Source organism: Mastigoproctus giganteus, chromosome 14 (assembly GCF_048544385.1).
Source record: "Mastigoproctus giganteus isolate SK-2022 chromosome 14, ASM4854438v1, whole genome shotgun sequence".
NCBI classification, from domain to species: domain Eukaryota; kingdom Metazoa; phylum Arthropoda; class Arachnida; order Uropygi; family Thelyphonidae; genus Mastigoproctus; species Mastigoproctus giganteus.
In genome coordinates this window covers 68,371,047-68,384,465 of record NC_143588.1, presented here as the reverse complement: position 1 = coordinate 68,384,465, position 13,419 = coordinate 68,371,047, and the positions used below count along the sequence as shown (strand labels likewise).

Here is a 13,419-nt window from a genome sequence, read left to right as displayed (position 1 = left end):
TCTGGTATCAACCCGACCGAGTCTTCTGTTTTGAGTTGTGTCATCCTAGCCAAGTCTACCTAAAATTTTATTATACAACAAGAGCTACCAGGCTTTGCCTTTGATTTCTCCAATGATGAGACTGTTGGTTGCAACCCCTTGATTAACCTACATGACAACTGCTGAATAAATCTATCTGCTCTGTATATCACTTCTTTTCAGTATTCCTGATGGCTTTTTTTTTTAATTTTTGTCAATTTATTTTTTTTATTTGCATGTATTTATTACTTTTATTTATTTATTTACTTATTTTTTTATGGTACCACCGGTTTGGGCTCCCAGTGGTACGGGATCTGCTGGCATCCACTGGAACTGATTTTTCCTCCAGTGGATGCGCGATTTTTACCTGTCGCTTTCGTTTGACAGTACACGTATTGTTGTGGCCCTCCTTCTCGTGGCGTGGACTGGTAATAGAGAGCAGCCATCCTGGTGATCGCTGTTCCCTAGTAGCTAAGTGGTCAGAAACAAACAAAAAAAAAAAAAAAAGCAGAACACGACATACACTTCACAGACATAACAACATACTCATATATAACCATTTTACAGATTTCTGTATTCGTCATAGCGTACCATGGCAGAGTTGAACTAACGTTTAGGTGCCACCGTACATGAGCCACAACATATGTCCACACCTAGGGAAGCAGTTTCAGGAGACAGGAACCATTACAAGAAGAGCAGGCCAACACCGCTTAAGAACGAGGCACTGCCATGACCTTAGTTTGAATACAACTGTTCCCCTCTCAAAAAAAAAAAAAAAAAGTTTCTAATAGGGCTACCTGCTGTATGATGATGGAAGCAATTTACAACAGTCACTCAAGTTACTAATGATAACGGTTAATGATCTGATACCTCTTGATCTGATTACCAAGAGTTACCAGATCATTAACCTGCAGATTCTTAATGCATAAACAAACAGCAGTGATTATTCATGCAGTAAGAATCTGCAGCTAAAAGAACTAGGTGGCAGTGATCACAGTGTACCGAAGTGGGATTTACTTAAAGATGTAACTACCATCAAAAGTACAGGGAAGGGTTATTGTTTTCATAAACGTGACTACAATGGTCTCAGACGGTTTTGAAATTGTATACACTGGGACCAACTGATGTTACCATCGACCAATTCGAAATGGGAAGCATTCAAGGAATTAATCATGGAAGCTACCAGGCCTTTCATACCAACTACGAAATACTGTCAAGGTTTAGGTCTAAATTGATGTCAGATGAACTGAGACTCTTAGCAGAGAAGAAAATATATGTGATGCATATAAATTATCAGGTGACACAGAAACCCATGGTAGATATAAACTAGTCTGTAATCCAATCACCAAGGAAATTATATGAGTGAAGCCAGATTATGATAATTTTTTTGTAAAGAAAAACAGCAGACGTCTTTATTTATGTAAACACCAGAAGGCAATGAATCAAATTGATCCACTTGATATCGATGGTTCGACTTTTGATGATCTTGCTCAGGTTGCTGAAAAACTGAATGAATATTTTGCATCTACATTCACACATGAAGAATTCTTTAGGGAAGTGGAGGCCAGTTTATCAAACTCTGACAGGGAGCTAAATAATTTTGTAATAACTGAGAGGAAAGTGGAAGAGAAATTGTTGGAGTTAAATATAAGAAAGCCACATGGGGTGGATGGGATCTATCCAATTATATAGGTTGGACCAAAAGTAGGTATACAGTACTGATCCGGCCATGGTATTTTTATTTTTCATTATGATTTCTTTTATTTTACAAGTATTGAGAACAGTGGCAGAGAGTCTGGGTGAAGAACAAAGAAAGTGAATTCTGAAGCAGTATTGGAAGACTGAAAATGCCGAAAAGGGGTGCAGAGCGTGGCAAGAGACATTTGACACTGCTCCACCAACACGTCTGACAATTTATCGTATCAGAGATAAATTCGATGCAACGGGTTCAGTGGTTAATGCGTCGAACTGTGGATGTCGTCGGACATCTGTGACAGAGGAGAATGAGATGAGAGTTGCCCTGACATTTGTGAACAGTCTGAAAAAGTCCACGCGATGTGCGTCTCAGGAACTGTCCATACCGAGAACGCCCTCGTGACGCTTAATGCGTAAATTGAAGCCGTACCGTCCAAGACTCTTCTTATACGGCTTTTTGGAGGACGATTCAGACTGTCGGTTGCAAGTCTATGAGATAATGCGTAACCAAATTTCCGACCAACCAGACCTTCTTGAAAAGATGATCTGGTCAGATGAAGACTGTTTCAAGTTGTCAGGCCACGTGAACAGGCACAATTGTGTGTACTGGGCAGATGAAAATCCTCATGTGACTATCACAACTGAACTGAACCAGCCAGGTGTCACTGTGTGGGATGGACTGTCCAGCGATGGTGTCACAGGCCAGTTTTTTTCGATACAACTGTGGATGGTAACAATTACCTAAACATGTTGCGCAACGTGGTGGTGCCACAAATCGCAACCGGGGCTTACTTCGCCAAATTGTTCTTTCAACAAGATGGGACCTCTCCTCATTTTGCTTTGACGGTACGGAGCTACCTCGACACGACCTTTCCACAACATTGGATTGGGCGACGTGGCAGCATTGAATGGCTGCCATGTTCACCCGACTTGACACCTATGTACTTCTTTTTTGGGGCGTTGTAAATGAGAAGGATTTACAGAGGACGCCCCACGCAGTGGACGAATTGAAGGAACGAACTGTTCATCTCTCAAGCATTTATCGACATTGGTGCTAACCAGAATTTGTGTTACTGTGTGTCACAGTGTCAGTGACAGGTTCCAGGAATGTTGCAATGTTGATGGAGGAAATTTTGAGCACCTAAGAAACTAAATCCAATCAGTACTGTATACCTACTTTTTTGGCCCACCCTGTATTAAGGGAGGTAGCGAGTAGTCATAATTATGAGAGAATCTTTGGATTCGGGGAAGGGGGGGGGCTGGCAGACTAGAGATATGCAAATGTATCCCAAATTCACAAAGGAGGATCAAAGAGTGATACAAGTAATTACCCTGCTCGGGTAGCTAACAAACTAAATGAATATTTTGCATCGACATTCACACATGAGGAGTTATTCAGCGAGGGGAATGCCAGAGGTGTAATCAAATCTAGCAGTAAGCTAGAGAATCTTGTAATAACTGAGAGCAAAGTGGAGGAGAAATTGTTGAAGATAAACACAAGAAAGGCACCTGGGGTGGATGGGATCTATCCAGTTATATTAAAGGAGACAGCAAAGGAGGTAAGCAAACCCTTAGCCATAATTATGAGAGCTTCCTTGGACTCAGGGGAGGTACCCATTGACTGGAGATGTGCAAATGTGACCCCAATTCACAAAGGGGGATCAAAGGCTGACACAAGTAATTATAGACCTGTGAGTTTAACTTCTGTTCCCGGAAAATTAATGGAGGCACTGGTGAAAGAAGCACTGCAGGATCATCTAGACATGACTTCAGTTATAGCTAGGACACAGCATGGTTTTGTTAAGGGGAAGTCTTGCCTGACCAATTTGATTGGATACTATGATGCAGTCACAAAAGAACTGGATGCAGGGAATAACTTTGATATTATATACTTGGATCTTAGAAAGGCTTTTGATACTGTTGCACATGGAAGACTGCTGCACAAATTGGAGCAGTGTGGCATTGGAGGCAAGTTGCTGCTATGGATAAAGGGGTGGTTGAGGGGGAGAAGACAGAGAGTGGTAATCAATGGACACTGCTCATCGTGGACTAATGTTATTAGTGGAGTCCCTCAGGGTTCAGTATTGGGGCCTTTATTGTTTTCTGTATTTATAAATGATATTGATGATGGTATATCAGGCTTAATGTCCAAGTTTGCAGACGATACGAAGGTTGGCAGGGTTGTCAAGGACACTACTGACACTATGCTGCTGCAACAGGATTTGGAAAGGTTGAGCAGATGGGCTTCGAGGTGGCAAATGAAGTTTAACATTGACAAATGTAAAGTACTACATATGGGAAATAGCAACCCCAGAGCAACGTATCAACTCTGTGGTACTACACTGACAGTGGTAGAGAATGAAAGGGACCTGGGGGTGGTGGTGCAGGCAGATATGAAGTTCTCTGAGCAGTGCAGACGAGCTGCAAGAGTAGCTCATGGTGTATTGTCAATGATATATAGGAATTTTTCTAGCAGGGATAAGGAGGTGATTATTCCCTTGTATAAGGCAATGGTCAGGCCACACCTAGAGTACTGTATACAGGCCTGGAGGCCTCATTTCAGGAAGGATGTAGAGCTGCTGGAACGAGTACAGAGAAGGGCAACTAGATTGGTGAATGGGACAAAGGGGTTCTCTTACGAAGAAAGGCTTAAGTTTTGCAAATTACAGTGTCTGGAAACTAGGCACCAGCGGGGTGATCTGATAGAGGTGTACAAAGTCTTGAATGGTTTGAGCATGCTCAATGCTGATGGGATTCTTCCTCTAGCTCAGAAAAATCACCTGAGAGGGCATAAATTCAAATTGAGGAAAGACAGATATAGGATAGATGTGCGGAAATTTGCCTTTAGCCAGCGGGTGGTTGGTGGGTGGAACAGACTTCCATCCCTTGTCGTGGAAGTTGATAGCCTAAATAAGTTTAAGGCTCAGCTGGACAGGTATTTCGAACGAACAGAGGGGTGAAGTGGAAGTGGTTATTTTTATTTATTTATGTTACTTTTTTTTTTTTTTTTTTTGGCTGATGCTGCATAAGCTTGCTTTCTTGCATCAAATGCCTCTACTAATGCTAATGCTAATTACAGACCTGTTAGTTTAACTTCTGTTCTGAGGAAAATAATAGAGTCACCGATTAAAGAAGTAATGTAGGATCATCTTGACAAGACTGCAGTTACACTTCAGACATAGCATGAGTTTGTTAGGGAAAATCTTGTCTGACCAATTTGATTGGATACTATGACTATGATGTGGTCACAGAGGAACTGGATGCAAAAAATTTTGATATATATTTGAATTTCAGGAAATATTTTGATATTGTTGTACATAAAAGACTGCTGTACAAACTGGAGCAGTATGCCATTAAGGGTAAGTTGCTGCTATGGATAAAGGAACGGTTGTGTGGGTGAAAATAGAGAATAGTAATTAATGGACACTGCTGTTAGTGGAGTCCCACATGGTTCGGTGTTGGGCCCATTGTTGTTTTCTTTATTTATCAATGATATTGATGAAGGTATATCAGGCTTAATGCTACTGCAACAGGATCTTGAAAAGTTAGGCAGATGGGCTGAGAAATGGCAACTGAAGTTTAACATTGACAATTACCAAGTACTGCATATGGGTAGTAGTAACTCCAGGGTAAAATATCAACTATGTGGTACTACACTCAGGAAAGTCGAAAATGAAATTCTCTTAGCAGTGAACTCCTGGCAGCCTACCAGGACAATAGCTGTCCTGTCCTGGTAGGCTGCCAGGACAGGACAGCTATTGGGATTTTGTCAATTATAGAGTAATTTTGCTAGCAGGGATAAGGTGATTATATTATTGTATAACGCAATTGTCAGGCTACACATTGAATACTGCATGCAGGTCTGAAGACCTTTTAGGGTGTAGAACTGCTGGAACGAGTTCAAAGAAGGGCAACGAGATTGGTAAGAACAAAGGGACGCTGTTACAAAGGCTTCAGTTCTGAAAATTGCAGCATCTGGAGGGTAGACACACGTGAGGTGTTTAAGGATTCAAATAGTTTGAGCAAGCCCAATACTGATGGTTTTTTTCCTTCTTGTTCAGGTTTTGCACTTGAAAGAGTTGACGTAGGACTGTCACAATATAGAGGTGTGGAAGTTGATAGCTTAAATTCAAGGAAGAACTAAAACTATTGGAGGTAATGGATAGGTGAAATGGGATTAATATTTTTTGATGATGTATAAGTTTGCTTTCTTGCATCATATGTCATTACTAATGCCAATGCTAAACATATACTTAAAAATCTTTCTTACTTTCAGTGTCATGCATCAATTAACTGTTTAAATCTTTGTTTTTAGCATTTTCTAGATATTACTAAATTTCCACAAAGCATTCACCTGCTTTCACAGGGAAGCATGTAGATCAATTTTCAGCACACAAATTAATAATATAAATTAGGTCAGCCTATTGCCACCAAGTGCGCAATCCTCTCTTTTAATATCCTTGCCACTCGTTTTCAGATTCAACATAACAGTTGCATTATGAACACTCGGTACCAGTTTTTTGAAGGAATCCTATTTGCTTTTAGGTTGTTCGATGTTATAGTTACCTTCCAGTGAAGAACAAGATTTTTTTTTAATCACAAAAGGTCACCTCGATAGGATACAATTGTATATTATATATACAATATTACTATACATAATATATAGTAATCTGTGCTATAGTAATTAGCATCTGGAATTACTTTGTAAATAGCTCATTTTTCCAAGTCAATTACTATTACTTTTCTGTGGTTTCACTTCACTGCCTCTTTTTATCTCCTTCCAAAATATTTTTTTGTTATTTCTCTATCAGGAAACATTTCTGAAAACACACACTTGCATAATCAGCATCACAGAGAAAGATCAGTCTATGACAAAAGATGCAAATAAATTTGGCAAGTATGACATTACCACCATGAAATCCAGTATCTAATTTTTCATTTCTAAGCAACGCACAATGTTGTTATACAGTACTATAAAGCGTTTAGGGCGTAAGTCTCAAGCTATGGAAAAGTCTAAACTATGTATAAGTATAGTGCGAAAGCATCAATAATACATAGCCAAATCGGAATGAACAGAATATTAGCAAAGCGGCATCGTTTTAAGTTATATCTCATATTGTGAATACCTTCACAACAGGTTGCCATGATATTGCACTACTTCGAATAAGTAAGGCTTCACCTGAGGAGAAGACTAATGTTACTTATTCTCAGATGGATACCACCACCCAGACGGCACCGTTTCAGGGCTATTTTGTATTTGTGTGGGATAATAACTCGACTATCCAGTTATTATTATTATTATTATTATTAGCTACATGGTGCAAGGAAGCCTGAGGCTTATGCTGCACCAGCAAAAAGAGAGAGAGAAGAATGATGATATCCAGCTCAGGACCCTGGGTGTGCCAAGCCCATACTCACCAGATGTGAGCCCCTGGGTCTAATTTTGTCCCTATTAGACTTAGAAAAGCAAAAAGATAGAGGGAAAGTAATAGTAGGAGTGGAAGAGGAAAAGAAACGGTGTAGAAGAATGAAAGGGACAGTAACTCCTTCAACTCACACCACTCAAAAACTCAAACTCCTCGAATAGGCAACACTTCCCCAGTGGAGAAGGCTGTTGTTACCCATTCTTGGAAACTCCGGACATCATCAGGCTCCCCCTGGTGCCGTTTCAGGGCTATTTGGCCCTTCTTCGGTGGGTGGGTAGGTACCCAAGTGATGTCTCGGGGCAATTTGCCCTTCTTCGGTGGGTGGGTAGGTACCCGAGTGATGCAATGATGGCAAAACAGGTATGCAGTAACTCCACAATATGAGCAATGCCTGATGGTGTATAATGTATTTAGACTATAAAGCGTTTATGGGGTAAGCCTCAAGCTATGGAAAAGTCTAGACTATGTATAGACTAGACTCAGATTTGGCTATGTATTATTGATTCTTTTGCACTATACTTATACATAGTCTAGACTTTCTCCATAGCTTAACTTACGCCCTAAACGCTTTAGTCTAAATACATCATACACCATCAGGCATCTCTCATATTGTGGAGTTATACTTCATAACTGTTTTGCCAACATTGCATCACTCAGATACCTACCCACACACCGAAGAAGGCCAAATAGCCCTGAGACATCACTTGGGTACCTACCCACCCACCGAAGAAGGGCCAAATAGCCCTGAAACAGCACCAGGGGGAGCTTGATGATGTCCTGAGTTTCCAAGAATAGGTAACAACAGCCTTCTCCACTAGGGAAGTGTTGCCTATTCAAGGAGTTTATGAGTGGCGTGAGTTGAAGGAGTTACTGTCCCTTTCATTCTTCTACACCGTTTCTTTTCCTCTTCCACTCCTACAATTACTTTCCTGTCTACCCTTTTGCTTTTCTAAGTCTAATAGGGACAACTGGATAGTCGAGTTATTATCCCACACATATACAAAATAGCCCTGAAACGGCACCAGGGGGAGCCTGATGATGTCCGGAGTTTCCAAGAATAGGTAACAACAGCCTTCTCCACTAGGGAAGCGTTGCCTATTCGAGGAGTTTATTGAGTGGTGCGAGTTGGAGTTACTGTCCCTTTCATTATTCTACACCGTTTCTTTTCCTCTTCCATTCCTACTATTACTTTCCCTCTACCTTTTTGCTTTTCTAAGTCTAATAGGGACAACTGGATAGTCGAGTTATTATCCCACACATATACAAAATAGCCCTGAAACGGTGCCGTCTGGTGGGGACCTGATGGCCACCGAGTTTCCTCGAATAGGTAACAATCTTCTCTACTGGGGAAGCATTGCCTATTCGAGGAATATATGCTTTACGTGCGAGTTGAAGGAGCAACTGTCCCTTTTTTCCTTCTACGGCATTTCCTTCCTCTACCTCTCCTACATCTTTATCACTTTTCTAAGTCTAATAGGGACAGTATGAGGATAACCAAGAATTTTATCCCATACCATATTTCAAAACGGTGCCGTCTGGGTGGTGGTATCCATCTGAGAATAAGTAACGTTAGTCTTCTCCTCAGGTGAAGCATTACTTATTCGAAGTAGTGCAATGTCATGGCAGCTCGTTGTGCAGGTATATGAGATATAACTTAAAACAATGCTGCTTTGCTAATATTCTGTTCATTCAGATTTGGCTATGTATTACCGATGCTTTTGAACTATACTTATACATATTGTTATACTTATTTGTTCGCAAATATCCTGTTACAATTGACAAATTACATCAACATAACGGAAACAAGACAAACATGTTTTCTTATATTTTTCAATACGAAAATCTTGCATGTTCTGAAATGTCTCATTTTAATTTTGGAATCTCACAAGAGATATCATTAATCAGTTTTTCACCACACAACTATGAAATTATGGTACAGAACACTATACTCGAGAATTTCTATTTTGCAACACAGACAATCGCAGCAACTTGATGGCCAATTTAGTAATGAAAATAAGCATAAATTTGCAAAAAAACTCAACCTTAACATATTTTTAGTTTTATATTTTTGCAAAAAGATAGAGAAAAACTGAGCAAAACCTGTTTAATGTATATTTTACCAAAATGAAGAAAGTTCTTGAAAATTATACAGTATCTATGCATGACGATGTAATGTATTCTGTAGTTAGGGAAGGATAAATATACAGTAAGACCCACATATCTGCAGGGGATACGATCCAAGACCTACGTGGATGGTTGAAACCGCGGATATATGCGAACATCTGCTGCCCCCTGTATAACGTGATTTTATTGTACATACATTCACACGTATAATAAATTAAATACACAGTAAGTCTTTTCCTGTTTGTGGTCCCTGGCACACCTCCACATGGCATGGGATGGGAGTCATGGGGCAGCGGACCAAGTGTTCACTGCCCTCTGGCTGCAAAGTTGCCAGTCGCAGGCATTCAAAAACACACAAACTTTACACACCAACGCTTATTCACACTTGCTAGCTTTGGGGCAAATTTGCTTTTCATACACTACACAAAAGTGTTACTTTTGCGTGAAATTCGTAACAATGCCTTCCAAAAGGCTCGAGGAATAAGTAATGAAACAAAAGAAATTGACTTTTTAGAAAAGAAATTTAATTATGTAATATTGTTTTCTTTTAAATTTTTTATGACATTACCAGACCAATGTAAGTCAAAATATTAAAAACTGGTATGTATCTGTACTATGATTTTTTGATGACCTGGTAAAAAAATAAACAAGTTAGATGACCCAGTCTACTGTATGTATGTTTTTAATGTACATATTATATTATCCATCATGGTCTCAGTCGCATACCCTGACAGATAATTGAAGTTCTATTGTATATGTTACAGGACAGTCTACACAAACAATATATATCTTAAAAAAAATTTTAATGTTCAATTATATTTTTATCCAAATGATATAAAAGTAGACAATGTCTACACAGTTGTTCTGAACCCAGTGATGAAATATAATGACCAAAAAAAGTAGATACTATCCTGTCACTAAACATACTACTAAATTCAATACTTGTTTTGGCTGATTACAAAGAGAAAGCAAGACTTTCCTACACACTGAGTGTAGAATTACAGTACTACTATGGTAATTTTCCAAAAACATAACCGAGTATAGCTTTCAGATGAAAAAAAAATTCCTAATTTTGATCAAATGTTTCCTCAGTAATTCCACTTGTTTCTACGGTTGCACATTAGCTCTTGTGTAAAAATATTATATATAATAAGACAGTGGCAGTGCTTGCCTTTGCTATTATCCAGAACATAATATATAGAATATGCTATGGCTGAGAAAATTATGAAGTTTCACTACACCTATTCATGCTATACCAGAATCACTGAGCAGAGGAACAACTCTCTAGTCCGTGGTGTCTAAAATTCTGCAATCAGAGCAACTCTTATCACACCAAATTTCCCTAAATATCCTTATTTGTAAGGTGTATAGATTCAATAATACTGATTATAGTGCACCAGATAACTGAAAAGCAGCCATCACTGCTTATCCAAACAAACCAAATGGATAATTTATCCTCACCCAGGGGAGTTAATATAGTGTTGTCAACCATCTAGTTTTTGGTCAGATATTCTGGTTTTGCCTTAAATATGGCTTTTATAACTTGGGCTTTAACATGAGACACATTTTTGCTGCAAGCGGATAATGGTAGCACAATTACATCTGGTCTGATGACATTCGCAGAAGATAGAATGAGACAATGGTTTTTTAAGATTTCTGCAAAAATTCATATATGAAAATTTTAACATGCAGCATCATTGGGAAAAAAAAAAAAAAAAAAAACTGTAAATAAAAATACTGTATATAATAAGCATGAATATATTACATAAACTACTGGGGGGGGGGAGGTTTTGTCAAGGTTTTATTTACATTTTCTTTTGTTGAAATGAATATTTTTTTAAAAAAGAAAACAGTGTGAAAAAGAATTTAAGTTTGTTCTTGAATAAACATTTTTTCTTAAATGTTGTGATTTTACTTTTATTCAAAAAGCACATCATCTATTCCCAATTTACCCAATATTGCTTTCCGTTCAAAAACATCTAAATGACACAATCAACAATTAAATATTCAATAGCAAAAAAGAATTTTGTTAAATTTTGCCAACACTGACCGAGTTCCACTGCAATCTTTTCAAAAAAGACTAAACTTAAGGCAGCATTAGGAGCAAGTGAAAACAGAAATTTCTAATTTTTGCATTAAAAACAATACCATTTCAGTTCACAAAGGAGGAAAGTATGGACATACATTTTATTTATAATTATTATGATGGCATTGCAACAGCTGTTGTTCATGAATATCAATAACATTTTCATAACTGCAGGATTCCAAATCAACAAGTGTTTACAGATGCACACAGACAGCTACAAGAGACTGGATCATTCATAATGAAATCAGAATGACAGCAGGCTATTCAAGATGTTGTGCCTGTAATATAATGTAGCCCATCAACGAGTATTCAGAGGTAATCTGCAAACCTAGCATTCCCCCAGTATGCAGAATGTTACATTCCAAGGAGTTTTATGTCTCATCCTAAACCTGTTCAGCATCTTAAAGAAAGAGATTATGGTGTGCAATTAAATTTTTGTCAATGGCTTAACTGCAAACTGAACTTTGCTCACCAATGAAGAAATGTTCACATGTGCTGGGGTGAATAATCGAGGAACACACATGCATAGGCCAAAGATAGTTCTCATGAGGTACTTGAGACTAACTTCCAACATTGTTTTTCATTAAATGTCCAATGTGGCATTATTTGCAGCCTGCTGATCAAACCTCATATCTTCAATGGTCGTCACACCGGATATACATATGCTAACTTTCTGGAACACCAGTTGTCATTCCTTTTAGGCAATGTTCCATTAGCAACACAAGTCCAGATGTATCTGCAGCACAATAGAGTGCTAGTTCATTTTCACCATGTGATAGACTATCTGCCCTGTGTGTCCTAATTATTGTATCGGCAACTGAGGCCTACATTCATGGCCAGCACAATCATCAGATTTAATCTGCCGGATTATTTTTGTTGGTGGGTACATGAAGGTGCCAGTGTATTAAGCAAAAATCCACATGCAATTTGTAATGTATCATGGATGCTACAGGTCAAATTCAAAACAACTCGAGGATGTTGGAGAACGCAACATCTCTGCTGCATAATGCTGAAATGTGTATCGAGGTTGCCAGTGGACATTTTGAGCAATTAATCTAACTTTGTAATGTTAATTTATCCTTAAATAAAGAAGTATTTCATTTCTTGTCGAGAGCAAGTCTTAGTGTTGCTGATTAACCTTACAAATTTATTTAATTTTTACAAACCTTTGAGCCAATGGAAACATTTCCAGACCCATATGTATATGCAATTTATTTTTCTCATTTTAGGCAGAGAACACACTTTTACAGTATGGCAGATTCCACCTGAACATCCTGTATAAGTTTGGTTTTTTCGAGGAGGCAATCTGGGAAAAGTTAATGTCCCAAACCAAGTGTAATACGTGCCTTGTACACTGTCCAGTAATTAGGTTGCTATTTCCCTTATTCCATGGAATACTTTTATTACCATGTACCAATGAAATTCATTTGTAATTTCTCAAAGTTACAATGGAATAAATCCATAAATATTTTTCAAGTTTGTGCTATCAATGCAAGATAAAATGTTTATGGAATAAGCGTGTTACTCTGCACTGATAACACAGATTTGCTGAATTCTAAAAATGACTTTCATTAACAAGTTTGACCTCTAGTTATATTTTTGAAATAAATATGTGTTTATATTTGATACAGCAATTGCAGCAAAAGGAGATCACACTTCATTATTGTTTCGTAGCAATATACCTGCAAAACAGTAATGGATCATTGATCAAATAGGCTTAAAATTTTAAGGGTTAATATGTTTATAAGAAACATGCAAAAATGGCATTTATTTAGCAGCTGCCAAGAATGTAGATTAACGTTTTTAGAAACTAATTTTTATGATTCACCTTTTTCATAAAACACTGAAACCTTGAGAAACTTCTTTTCATAGCTTGTAAAATATTTAACATTTTGAAAACATTAAAATCCATCCCAAACAAGTATTTATATATTACAATGTATAAGGAAAAAGCTGTAATTGCTCTGATGATTTTTCCCTCTTAAGCCAAACTTTTATTTTTCATCCACATTATTTGCTGAGAGATGAAGAAACGAACAAAAAAAAAAAAAAAAAAAGAAAAGGGGTAAA

The 13,419-nt window shown here is 38.1% G+C and overlaps 1 protein-coding gene across 1 annotated transcript in view; it reads right to left on the bottom strand.

Moving 5' to 3' along the window:
* Positions 1 to 2,632, bottom strand: part of LOC150075202 (uncharacterized) — a 43,046-nt gene extending 40,414 nt beyond the window's left edge. The window contains exon 1 of the mRNA XM_090388398.1: positions 2,455 to 2,632. Coding sequence (XP_090244524.1) covers positions 2,455 to 2,632 — 178 coding nt within the window. The remainder of the gene's footprint in view (positions 1 to 2,454) is intronic.
* Positions 2,633 to 13,419: the final 10,787 nt, after the last annotated feature.